At 37.1% G+C, this 13,814-nt stretch overlaps 2 protein-coding genes across 2 annotated transcripts; one reads left to right on the forward strand and one right to left on the reverse strand.

Moving 5' to 3' along the window:
- Nucleotides 1–369: 369 nt before the first annotated feature.
- LOC121769718 lies at nucleotides 370–2,244 on the forward strand. Its single transcript, XM_042166457.1, has 2 exons — nucleotides 370–1,036; nucleotides 1,576–2,244. Exons 1-2 carry the CDS (start codon nucleotides 513–515, stop codon nucleotides 1,991–1,993), a joined length of 942 nt encoding a protein of 313 aa, XP_042022391.1. The 5' UTR covers nucleotides 370–512; the 3' UTR covers nucleotides 1,994–2,244.
- Nucleotides 2,245–8,006: 5,762 nt separating this feature from the next.
- LOC121772323 (homeobox-leucine zipper protein HAT5-like) lies at nucleotides 8,007–9,937 on the reverse strand. Its single transcript, XM_042169373.1, has 3 exons — nucleotides 9,553–9,937; nucleotides 9,091–9,473; nucleotides 8,007–8,388 (listed from the first exon to the last, which is right to left on the reverse strand). Exons 1-3 carry the CDS (start codon nucleotides 9,653–9,655, stop codon nucleotides 8,104–8,106), a joined length of 771 nt encoding a protein of 256 aa, XP_042025307.1. The 5' UTR covers nucleotides 9,656–9,937; the 3' UTR covers nucleotides 8,007–8,103.
- Between the last annotated feature and the right edge of the window lie 3,877 nt (nucleotides 9,938–13,814).

Consider the following 13,814-nt stretch of genomic DNA (forward strand, 5'->3'; position numbering starts at 1 on the left):
ATAGATAAACTCCATTTTCATTTTCAGTCGCAACTATAAAAATTTATAAAAATTTAATTAAAATATGAATAACTAATGTAAAGCTTTAAAACTACTTATTTAAAATTTGAACAACGAAGTAAGTAATAAATAATTAAAATAAATTAGCTTTAGAACTACTTATATAAAATTTGAACAGCTAAGTACTAATAAATGATTAAAAATAAATCAAATAAATTATTTGAATTAAGGAATTCCATTATAATCAAAATGTATACAAGTACAATGTTTTGACTTTAGATTGCACTAAATCATAATCTATTTTTTATATGGATTAATTGATTACCCACAGCTATATACTCTGATCTTACTGGTAAAAGATTGGTGAGAGTCGTGTGACTAAATACGCATGATCTTTCAATATTGCCTAAATAAATTCCCAAAAATTGAAAAAAGAAAAAGTTTATAATTTTATCCAAAATCATGGAAATGCCGCTGCCGTTCTCTATTGCAGAACCCTCAATTTTCCATCAATGATTGCCGTTCTATCATTCTCTTCTAAAACCATTTCTACTTCACCTCAATTCAACTCCAATCCCAAACTCCCCTCCCAAAATGCTCGTTTCTCTCCATCCCAAAACCCTCAAATTCTCCACAAACTAAACTTCTCCCACCTGGGCCGTCGCAATATCTCCTTAACCCGAGCAAAATCCAACGAATATATCCAGAAAATCGCCAAGGAAGAACCTTTACTAACCTCCGACGCGAAGCCATTGAAATTCCTATTCTGGGTGTTGCTGTTGGCGTCTGTCTCCGTTGGGCTCTACGCATTTTCCGGCGAAGCCAAAGCCGCTGCTTCAGCTATCGCTTCCGATTCAATTAGGGCTTCGGGCTTCGGCGTCAGGGTTGCTAACGCATTGAGGGCTTCAGGCTGGCCCGATGAGGCTGTTGTCTTTGCCTTGGCCACGCTTCCTGTGATCGAGCTGCGTGGCGCGATTCCTGTTGGTTATTGGCTGCAGATGAAGCCTGTGATGCTCACTGTTGTGTCTGTTCTTGGGTTAGTGTCAATTTTCTGCACATATTTTTTGGGATTTTAAAGTTCAATTTTTGATTAATTATGTATGTAATTTGACAATGTGAGGTATGTTGCTTGTCTTTAGTTTTTTGTTTTGAGGCTATTGGTTGTTAGAGAACAAAATTGTTAGGTTTTCTTTGTTTGAGAATTTAGGTGAATTGGGAATTCTTGAAAGAATGTGTAATAATGAGAGCTTGTTCTGAATTGGGGGAGAGTACTTTGATTGCACACGTCATTGTGAAATGTGGGAAATGAAATTCGAGTAAGTTTTAGCTTTTCTATAAATTAAATTTTTGCATTCCCTTTAGCTAGAAGTGCGTCTCATTGAATGAATCTTGAATTCTATAGCATTCTTTATTTGAGATATGCTCTCAACAAGTACTAGGTACTATAGTATGATTTAAGATGTAGTAATTCATATAAATATAGACAGCCAATCTAGCTTTATCCTGCTTAGATGATGTTGTTTTTGTCACTAAACACAAATCACTATTCATCAACACACCTTATACTTGCCGCAGGAACATGGTCCCCGTGCCCTTTATCGTTCTATATCTGAAAGCATTCGCGACTTTTCTAGCTGGAAAGAAAGAATCACCGGCTTCTCAATTCCTCGACATGCTATTCAAGAGGGCCAAAGAGAAGGCTGGGCCAGTAGAAGAGTTTCAGTGGCTCGGGCTGATGCTGTTCGTTGCAGTGCCATTCCCTGGCACCGGGGCATGGACAGGGGCCATCATTGCCTCCGTATTGGACATGCCCTTCTGGCCTGCTGTCACGGCCAATTTTGTCGGAGTTGTGCTAGCCGGACTTCTGGTGAACTTGTTGGTGAACCTTGGGCTCAAATACGCCATCACGACCGGTATTGTTCTATTCATCATCTCCACATTCATGTGGAGCTTCCTTCGAGGATTGAAGAAGTCTTTCTCTGCATCAAACTAATGTAGCAGCATAACACATTGTTAGCTTGGATCAAGAGCAGATTCCTCAATTGTTTCAAAGGTGAGATGAAACCATTTCTTGAGGGGTTAGATGAGAGAAATCCGAGGCCATTGTCCGTTTCTATGTTAAAGTAGTAGACATTTAAAGTGAGGCTTATTGCACAATTGCAAAATATGTGTCCATTAGCTTTGGGTTTATTGGAGCTTTTACATGGTAACGCAACATTGAATTGGCCTCAATCTAGGCCACACCCACGAGCCCATCGGGCCATAATGGCCCGGTCTTAAATATGTGTTTTTTTATATGCTCTTTAATTTTGTAGAAATTCGAATTTACAGAACATTACATTGCATTAATAAGGATTAGATTCACATTACATTTCATTTAAAGTAAAAAAAAAACATTTTACACTTTGACATATAAATTTAACTGTAGTTAATTTTTAAATTATTTTCATTTCGGTGGTTCTTATTCGAATCCCATAGTGCATTTATGATTTATGCAACCACTAAAGTGTACTTGCTTGATATATACTGTCTGCTCCCTTCTCCGTTTATTAATTATTCACTTTTGTCATTTCGATTCGTCCTCCATTAAAAGTCCATTTTTCACTTTATTTTTAACAAAAATGGTAAATAAACTTCACGTCTATTTACTCATTCACTCATATTTTATTAAAATCAAGTTTTACTAGTATATCTCAACTCGTATCACTAATACTTTGGGATAATATGCCATGAACACATCTCAAAATCGCAGATCAAATCCAGAAAATAGAAAGACAAAATTATCCAACAATGACTATATTCTCACCAAAATTATACTCCTTCCGTTCCATAGTAATGGAGGCGTTTCTTTTCGATACGGAGATTAAGAAAAATTGTGTTAGGTGAGTTAAGTAAAAGGGAGAATAAGTGGAAAATGAAAAAGGTAGAAAGAAAGAGTTTAGTAGGCGTTGAAAAATGTGTTGACTTTTACTAAAAAGGGAAATGACTATATTATTATGTAACGTACCAATAAAATGAATTTATTACTATGGAACGGAGGGAGTACTCCTCGGTCCTCACCCAATTAAGGTAGGACCACCGCGACTTGCGATATGGGCCCAATATGTAGTTGGGAGGGGGACCCGAACCCGAACGATACGAATGGGGCCCGTAATGTAGAGTTAGTGAAATTAACATACATCACCTTCCTCTTATTGAATGCATCTCTGGAATAAAAACGCGCGACAACGACGTGGTCGCTCGCGTAGGCCCGGCCCGCACCACCACCGTAGGATGCGCGCCACGTCTCAGGCCCTGTCACGATCAGCCCACTGTTGGCGGGCCCATTAGTCCGTGGCGTAGGCATCTATCTGCTGCTCCATCGTAGCATGGTTTTGACGTACGATTTGATGGGAAGGGACACGTGTGTGGCTAGTGTTCGTCATGGATGGGTCCCACTTCCTTGAGATTGATATTCAATTTAATTGAGTGGTTCTGCTTATTTCATGTTGGGATCTTTGTTTAGCATTCTAAATCAGAGATTTGGAGTATGTTTCTATTGAATAATTTAAATATTCGTATGATCGAATATTAATTTTTTTAGTAATTTTTTTCTTCTTATTTCATGTTGGGATCGAATTGGGATTCTTCGTTAGAATGTCAATTGAGTTGTTCAACGAGTTTGGGATCAACCTAATTTAAATAACTAGTTAACTAGGTTAATAGATACTCCCTCCTCAGGTCCCTGAAGAGTATGCTTCATTTTCTTTTTCGTCCATCAGTTAAGAGTATGAATATTCAAATTTTAGAATTCTTTTTTCTCTAATGAGGTGAGACTCATTCTCTACTAACCACATTTAAAAAACTTTCACCATCTCTCTCTTACTTTACCAAAAATGCATTAAACCGGTGTTGAACCTAAAGTTCATACTTTTTTAGAACGGAGGGAGTATAAGCTAATCAGACATAAACTTTATCGAGTTAGAAACTTTTCAATACTAATTCTAAAGGCTCAGATTGAGCTAGTCCAGTGAATTAATCGGATTGACGACAATAAATTGTCATTTAATCATTTCTGTGCATAATGATGAAATCTAGGCGATCATGCATAAATACTAATGGTGTAAAAATATATGATATCAAGGAAAGAATTACATTTAACAAATCATGAGTTGTTAAATTATTTAAATTTAAGAATATATTATGATGGATCATGACATTGAACATCTAATTTATGATTTGATAAACTAAAATAATAAATAACTCCTATATTTCAATAAATTTTAAAACATGTTTTAGAATTCAAAATATTTCTTACAATGAATAAAAATTTCCAATTCTTTTATTTTCATTATGTTATTTTTTAAAAAATCTATACTTAAATAGTACTACTAGAAAAAATAAAATATAAATTTTTTATAGTTATATAGTATAGAGTATATTATATTATCGCCATTGAAATGTCAAACAAGATAAAAGTAGTGCACTTAGGTCCTACACATCGAGTAAGTCCACCGGTTTATGGATCAACCCTACTTTGTTGCAAACTAATTGGATTGTAAGTTTATTGCACCAAATATTTTTAACTATAACCTCTTATTTAGCGGGATATTCACACCAGTCCTCGAGTTTCAGACTAAATTAACATTTCTATTTATATACATTAAATGTACACAATATTATTTTCTAATTAAGATATATATTGTACTATCTCCATCCACAAAAAATAGATTAGTTTTACCATTTTATACCGTCTACCAAAATTAGACTAGTTTTAAATATAGAAAGTTTTCTAAACAACATTCTAACCACACATCATTTTATAATATGTACCTCACAATCCACTAATTACTACTTCTGTTTTCATCACATATTTCCTCCATGTCTCTTACTTTATCAATTAGACATTAAATCTCATGTCATTACAATTTTATCTATATAAATTAAAAGAAAAGTCAATTGTGCCTGAATTAACATACATCCCTTATAAAGTAAAAAAAGGGTCATTTGTACATTAATTTCACAAGTATCCCTACTAAATACCAATAGTATGCCAAGTTTTTTAAAAATATCTCAGATTAATTAGACTCATTTTTTTGAAAAAAAAAACTCTTGTTTTCTCTTTTATATGCACAAGTACATAATTTAACCTTATATTGATTCTTTGTGTAAATACTGGAGTATATGCACAAGTACATAGTTTACGCACATGTATCATACAGCACACTTCCTTTGTCCCATTTTAATTTGTCTCAACTACTCAATTAAGTATACGAATACAAGTTTAGAGTGACAGTTTTAGAGTCACGTTTAAGCCTTTCTTTAACAGTTTAATCTCTAGCTATTTCAACTTTGAAAAACATTAGCATCCAATATAGCATTTAATCAAAGATTAAGATTTGAGTCTGGGATTAGCCTTCAACTCTTGAAAACATTACAAATTATCAACCACCAAAGTCGAAATCAAATATTTAACGAATAAATTAATAGCGACGTCTGTCACGCAATTCTGCCACGCCTTCCCAAAGTCTCACCAAAATCATAAAGTTATTCCATATAACGACATTTTTAATAATTGAAAAATCCCCACATAAACATAGGAGTTTACGCCAATCAGCGTCTCACACATTCACTAACTTAATATATAATCATTAATTAAAAATCAATGGTAGCAATAGCATAGTTTTACGCTAGTGTAAACAATATTGTATATTTGTATTGTCCCAACTTTGAATTTATCGAAATAAACTTTAAACAAAATATTGATATATTTATCAATCTCACAGTGTGAACAACAAAATGTCAGCATCAATATAGTCTCAGGAGTCATCATTGCTCTGAAGTAAAAGTAATGTACAATCTAAGGTCACCCGCAACGCATCACGCGGGTGGCTCGTAACCCGTCACGCCGGGACGAGACGGTAGCGAGACGCGTTACAGCGTCCCGTCTCGTCCCCATCCAGCCGAGCGTCCCGTCCTGCCGAGACGAATGGCGAGCCGTCTCGTGAGTGGGCATCGTCACGCTGACGCAATAAATCAATTTTTAAAATTCGAATTTAAAAAAAAATAAAAAATCAAAAACCGGTAATATTACCGTTTTTTCGACCGTTTTTATTTTATATTTTTTTACTCTATAAATACTCCTAATTCATCCTCATTTCACACACAAATACACATCTATTCTTCCAAAATCATCTGCATTTCCTCTCCAATTTTCATCTAACCTCTCATCAAAAAATGTCTAGCGACGGAAACTCCGGCGGTGGCGGCTCCGGCGGGTATGACATCAACGCATTCGGCGACTGGGGGGCATGTACAATGTCATGGGTGGTGGTTTCGGTTCGTCGACAATGGGCAGCCAGGGTTCGGCGACGCCAGGGGTACCAACCACCCCATTTTGATGTGGATGCATACGCCCGTCCCTCCGCCCCGAGGTATTCGCACGGATTATCCCAGATTCGGGAGGATTATTCGGTTGAACCCACTCTGGAAGGAGGCCGAGGCGGTGGAAGCTCCAAGGCGGAGGCGGACGAGGAGGATCTAGACCGACATCCGTACAGCCCCAAGGAAACGCTGGTTGTGTACAACGCCTGGATCAGTGTCTCGTACGTTCCCATCGTCGGTAATCAACAATCCCGGAAGTGCTTCTAGGAAAGGTCACTGAGGCCTACCACGAGATTAATCCCAATGGGTCCCGTCGCCGCACATTTAAGATGCTCCGCGCTCAATTTGATCGAGTTGACAGAGAGGTCAAAAAAGTTTGCGCCATCTATAAGAGTGAAGCGGCTCATTACCAAAGCGGAGCCACGAGAGCCGACATTCTGAGGTCGGCTTTGCGAGTCTAATTCGACGACACCGCCAAACAATTCAAAAATGTCGATGTTTGGGAGGTCGTTAAAGACGAGGAAAGGTGGGCCGACAGTGATCGGTCCAGCTCGGGTTTGACCTCGAAGAGCATGAAGCACACGGCGGGTGTACAATACTCGTCTAGTGAGGGCGGTTCGGGCAGCGCCGCACAAGAGTTTGCCTTGGAGGAGGTTGAGGGCACGACAGACGATGCCGGGGGGTCCTCCCGTGGGCGCTGTCGGACGCAAGGGAGAAATGCGGCGAAGGCGGCTAGAGGGAGGAGGGGCCGAGCCGAATCAAGCCAGGCGGGCTCGGGGGCACCCTCGAACTCCCTAATGTCCATGTACATGACCGCCACAATGGCAGACACTTCCCGCATGACGCATCTCCAATACCAAGCCTATCTTACCGGAATTGAGTTTATGGCAAGACAACTTGGTATTCCGCCTCCAGGTGGCTTCAGTGCACCTCCACCGCCTTCGGGGGAAGATTCGCCGGTGGAGTAGTTTTTTTTATTTTTTATAAAATTGTATTTTAAATTATGTTAATTTTTATTTTTTTAGGATTTTAATTATGTGTTTTTTTTTGTTTTTTTTTTAATTTTAAGTTGTATTTTTATTTTATGCTGTAATTTTATTTTATTTAATGAAGTGTGTTTTTTATTAATTGAATTTGTTGGAAATAAAAATAAAAAATGAAAATGAATGAATAGTAATTTAAGAGATGATTAAGAGACGGATAAGAGATGGAGGGTTGCAGGTTCTGTCCCTTAGTTAAGAGATGGAGTAAAAAAGTACAGTGGCACCTTAGAATAGTAATTTAAGAGACGGTTAAGGGACAGATAAGAGACACCGCTGTATATGAACTAATAATTTGACTTTGTTGTCCTAATTTATTGCGATTCCCAATTGTGAATATCAATATTATGTGGCAATTCTTTTCCATTCTAATTATGAAATGAAAACACCACATTGTGTTTCAATTTTATAGAATTCTTTTTCGTAATTTGGGATAATATTTTTATAAACTAAGTATATTATTTTTATTATTCTCTGTTTTATTTTTATGCAGTAATAAGGGTTCCGAGGTTTTTTTCCAGAGAAACTAAAATCATGACTTCCCAGTCAAATTCCATCACAATCATCAGGAATACTAAAACAAGAAATACATAAGAAGAAACATAAAATGAAAACCTTCCATTATTTCATCTTTGCCCTTATCAACACACATCCACATAAAATTGGAGCAATGAACAAATACTTATTCATAAACCCCAAATCAACATTGCCAAAACCACGTTCCTTGATTTTGGACAGGAAATCCAAGGTTGCAAGAATTAGGTTGCAAATGATCATCATAGTATTCACTCTCAAGCTTAGGCAAACACAATCTTTGCACAAGACTCTCATCATCTTCACCATCTTGCTCCAAAGCCGACGTCTGATCTGCCTCAAACACATGCGACGAGTTGCTCGAAGCATCCTCTTGCTTGCAGGGCGCAACGTCAACAGGGGTACTTCCGTCATTTCCCTTCTCCACCAGCTTCGCGCTTAACAGACAAATCTGCAAATAGCATTTAGTAAGAGAGCATGTACAATCTATCAGGATTGGGATCCCTCAGCTGAGCAGTTTTGCACAACAGCCCTTACTATTCCTAATACGGCCAAGTTTGTTCATACTTTTTTCTATTTTATTTATTTGTATATTTATCTATTTTTCAATTTTTTAGTAGGAACAACAATGGCTGCTGTGCAAAATTGCACAACAAAAGATCCCTATCGGATGTATGATCAGCCCGTCGGCACTCCTAATGCAGACAACAACATTGTTCGTCTGCTGCAGACGAACAATGATGAGGGCAGATTCAAGAAAAAAGAACTCCAGTGAGAGTTAAATTTTTAAAATTTTGAGCTTTAGATTTTGAAACACATTTAATTACTATCTGACTTGGTAACGGAAAATAGTATTTACACAAAATATCGCAAAAATTGATCTGCCACAACATTTCGGCATAATTTTTTTTCGGTGGGGCCTACGCGTCTAGAAGCTTTTATAAATTAACCTAAAATACTACAATAATTTAATATAATTGTAAAGAAAGATTTAGAAATTATTTTGTTTAGTGGGAGCTTAAGCCCCCCTTAGTTCCACCAATGACTAGGATGAAGATTTGAAGTTTTATTATTGTTATTTATTATTAGGTCGAATTTTATTACTCCATAAAAATGTAATTTTGGTCGTTTATATTGAAAATTGTGCATATACCTCGTTTCTAAGCTTCTCATTATCTGAGGAAAGGGAATCGTAATCGGACTTGAGCTTATCGTAGGACGATTTCAATGAACCGTATTCTCGCTCGAGAACTTTGGTCTTGGACCGGGCTCGCCGGTTCTGGAACCAGATCGCGACTTGCCTCGGCTGCAAACCGATTTTTTTTGCCAGCTCTGTTTTCCGGTCCGGTTCGAGCTTGTTCTCCACGGCGAAGCTCTTCTCTAGGAACTGAACCTGCTCCGCCGTCAGCCGCCGCTTCTTCTCCGGCGGATGGAGGAGGCTACTGTCGAACTCGTCCTCGCAGTTCTCCGCTCCGCCATCGGACTGCCTTGATCGGCTGCTTCTCTCTCCTCGCGCCTGCTCGAAGTTCACCATAGCTGAGACATTCAAAATCGATTGAAATTAGACATATGGAAACCTAGAACAGCAATTTGAAATTTCAGTGTGATTTGTTACCGTGAAATTTAGGGGAAGAATTCGCGATCCAGTGAGAATCGGAGGGGATTTCGTCATCACTCAATAGAGAATCGTCGAAATCTGTGGAGCTTTTCATTTTCATGATTCCTTTTTGCTGGAAAACAGATGTGAATTTTAGGGAAGAAGATGAAGATGCATTTAAGCTTAAGGTATGAGAAATTTAAAGCCTGTGGCGGAAGAAAGTGGTGTGGAGCATAATGCTGATATAGGAGTTGTGTGAGAGAAAGAGAGGGCTCAAGAACATCGCTCAGAAGAAGAGAGAGAAAGTCAGAAAACCATGCGCCGCGATTTGTGAGTGTCGCAAAGGGGATGAAGAAGAAAGGGGATGAAGAAAAAGAGCAAATGGTGAAACAAAAATTGGGGATTAATTACTTTTTATAATATTAATAAGCTGCTGTTTCTTGTTGCGCTGGAACTTGTTTTGTTACCAAATTGCCCTTCACTATTTACAATATTGACCTATTGCCCTCTCACAATTCTTAAAACGTCCATATTTGATTAAATTGTTCTAGTTTGATTAATGTGAATAGTATTAATTAAAATTATTTCAACTATTTGCAATATGTTAGGTTTGAATTCATTTATTTATATCTAGAAATATAGTTTGAAGATTTCTGAAATAGGTCGTAATTAGTAAATGTTTCAATGCATCTGAGATTGTAATTCTATTCTATGTCTATATATTGTTTGCTTGCATTAGTTTGATTATTTGATTATTGATCATATTGTTTAAAATTCTTTGTGATCTATTCGTTTGAAATAGGAAGAATATACTGTATCTATTAACATCGTATAAAATTTAATATTTTTGAAATAGCCCATGATCTAGATATCGTTTTTTGTAAATTGTTAATGAGTCATTGGATTTGAGACTGGATCCTTTAGATAAAACATAAATTGAGATAATACAACAAAATAGAAACGCCACAATATATCATCCATATTGAAGGCTCCATTAAGAAAAATATTGTGTGTTTGTTCACACTTTGAGTTAGGCGCCTCCATTTCTATTCATTCTCACAATATTTACACGTTTTCTTCCTATGTAGGAATATATAAAAGTACTTTGTAACATGCAATGTACCAATTAAATCACTCATAAATTCAACCTAGCGTCACGAATCGAAACTGGGACAGGCAGACAGCTATAATTACTACTATCTTCGTCCCAACTGGGATGATACACTTTCATTGTCAATTTGTCCCAATCAAGATTGACAAATTTCTATTTTTGATAACTTTATTTCTCTAAGTAATACAACCAACAACCCTCTTCTCTCGTCAAATAAATATTCAACTCTCTTTCCCTTTTCAATTAACCACATTAACCAACAACTCTAAAATCTCGTACCGGCTAAGAAATATGTCATCTTAGGCGGGACGGATGGAATAGTACTTTCAAACTCAGCTTCTGCATTTTGATGAGCTGCACAAACTCTTCTACTGTGCATACACAAACTTGAAAAGAATAATTTATCTTTCGATAGACATAATTTGTTATGCATCAAAACAATGAAACTTCTTATCGGTAACATTAATTTGAGCATACACATAATCTGTTATACAATGTATACTGCCCTTCATGCCTCAATAAATCAAATAAAAGACAACTTGCTGGATCACAATTTAAATATGCCTATGTTTCCTTTTATTTTATTTTATTTTATTTTATTTTAAAGGACAATGTGATTTGTTGTCTTTAGCGCAGGACCGCTCTAGGAGTGGGGATTCCTAGCTCTACTTTTTGATAGATAATTTTAACTCATTGTGCATGGTTCATTGTTCAACCTTTTGAGGGACAACTTTGGTCATTGTCTTTTTTTGCAGGACTGTCCTATAGGTTGGGTTCACATTTCTATCTTTTGAGGGATAATGTTGATTCAATGTTGGAGCTAATGGACGTGGGGTTAGTCCGTAAATAACCGATTTTTTTTTATCGTTTTGGTTGTTTGATCTTGAAAATATCTCATTGTTTAGGTGATTACCATTTAGTACCCATTGTTTCATTTTTGAGAATAAAATGTCGTGTAAAGAATCATAAGCGATCGAAATATCGACTTAACCGCCGAAATTACATGTTGATTATTACTCAAATTACACGCCGATTGAATAATTGACGTGTAATTTAGCTGACACATTGATATTTCAACCATCAAAAGCCTTTTTGCAGTACATTTTATTCAAAAAATAAACGATGAAATACTAAATGACAATAATAGTGAGACATTTATGAGAAAATGCCTCAAACGATGGGACAAAATCGTCCGTTGTATTGATAGTGAGGCCATGATAATTAGTTGACAATTAGGAATAGAAAGTTTACTTCTTCTTCTTTATAGGTAGTGTAGGCCCAAACAGGGTGCGAAGCCTAATTAAATAAATAGATATTGCTAATATAGTTTATGTCAAGAACAAGAATATTCAAACATTATATGTAATATATTTAGCAATGCCGTTGACGACGTTTAATTTGGTTTTGTGTGGAAACTACAATTGTTTTATGTTTTGTATAGAGCAAAATATAATATGGATTGAAGACGTTGGGTACTAAATTTACAACAATTTTTGTACACGGGCATTGTATATATGCAACATGAAACTGACTTCATTGTAACATGTTACTATGATTTTGGGTTATTTGTATTTAAATCACCACTTTTGATTTAATTTACCATTTCAATACTCTTTTTGAATATTTCCAATAACGAGAAATATTAAAAGATCATTCACCATAGTTTTCTTCTATAGTCAACGACTTTTTATTGTTATCGTGAGGCAATTTCTCAATCACATATTTATTTCAGTCTAAATTGTTTAATTGGGCTTCTATTTTCAAAAAAATGAGCCTGTAATATTCATATGCATGACTTCCAGTTTCGCTTTTGATGTTTGGGTCTTTATACGGGCTTGGGCGTTGAGTTAAACGGCTTGTTTTTAAATAATTTAAAAATAATAATCGTTGGCTAATTAAATACTGAAAGAGGCCTAGTTCTGGATTTAATTTATTGGATTAGGCTATGGTGTTCAAACAAATTCGTTTGACAGAGTCACAGAATAGAAATAATTATTACTACTTTCAACATTAAAAACTGATGAATCCGCGAAATTTTGACGGTGATGAATGCAGGAAGATGCAGATCACGACACAGAGAATTTACGTGGTTCGATTTACTGAGGTAAATCTACGTCCACGGCAAGAAATGAGGGCAGAGTTGTATTGCTTGATCTGTTTTCTTACAGCTTACAATACAGACTTGCTATTTTGTATTTGATCTCTAGAAAGCGAGAGAGTCTTAGAACGTCCCTATCTATCTGATCTAGGTTCTATTTATACATTGACCTAGATCGTGGCATGCAGCCATTTACTAGGTAGTGGATGTCGTGGAGATCGTGGCGATCTTGCATGGGTCCACTATCCTGCATGAGTTAATGACTGCTTGACACCACTAAATAGATCGTGGGTGTAGTGGAGGTGGAAATCCTGCATGAGTCCACTATCTCCTAGTTCGGTCGAATACTGAGACCGAACTGCTGAATTATTGCCGAGCAGCTTTTGCCGATCTGAGAGTAGAGCTTGATGCCGACCTGAGAGCAGAGTTTGATTGGTTGGCTTTTACCGAGCTGTAGGCTGGGGCCGAACTCTTTGGTCGTGCCGAACTAAACTCTGATACTCTTTAGTCATGCCGAACTGATACTCTTTCTTGGGCTTTAGACTGATGGGCTTTGCTGCTGTTGGGCTTGTTTAGTACGTACTCCATCACTACCCCCCCCGGAAAGTGAAGTGAATCACTTCGGCATTCTGGATAAAGGTACGGGGTAAGTTGATGTTTGTCCTCGGTCTGATGAAGTGAACTCTTCTTTGACCGGACTTGGCTTTGGTCTGATGAAATAAACATCTTTGACCGGACTCGTCTTTGGGCTGATGAAATAAACATCTTCGACCGGACTCGTCTTTGGTCCTAATTTGGCGAGTTTTATCGCTCGGATCGAACTTTCCGTTGTCCTAATTTGGGGATCGGACTTTCCCTTGTCCTAATTCGGCGAGTTTTATCGCGTGGATCGGACTTTCCCTTGTCCTAATTCAGGCAAGTTTTATCGCGAGAACCGGACTTTCGTTGCAGTTCGTTTCAGACGAAGTGCTTGATTCTTAAGCTGAATTGCGGTCTTGTATCCTCTTTAGAAGCTTTGACTTCACAATCGTTGGCTTATTGCAGCTCGTTTCAGACGAACTGCTTGTTTAA

Source organism: Salvia splendens, chromosome 16 (assembly GCF_004379255.2).
Source record: "Salvia splendens isolate huo1 chromosome 16, SspV2, whole genome shotgun sequence".
Taxonomy (NCBI): Eukaryota; Viridiplantae; Streptophyta; class Magnoliopsida; order Lamiales; family Lamiaceae; genus Salvia; species Salvia splendens.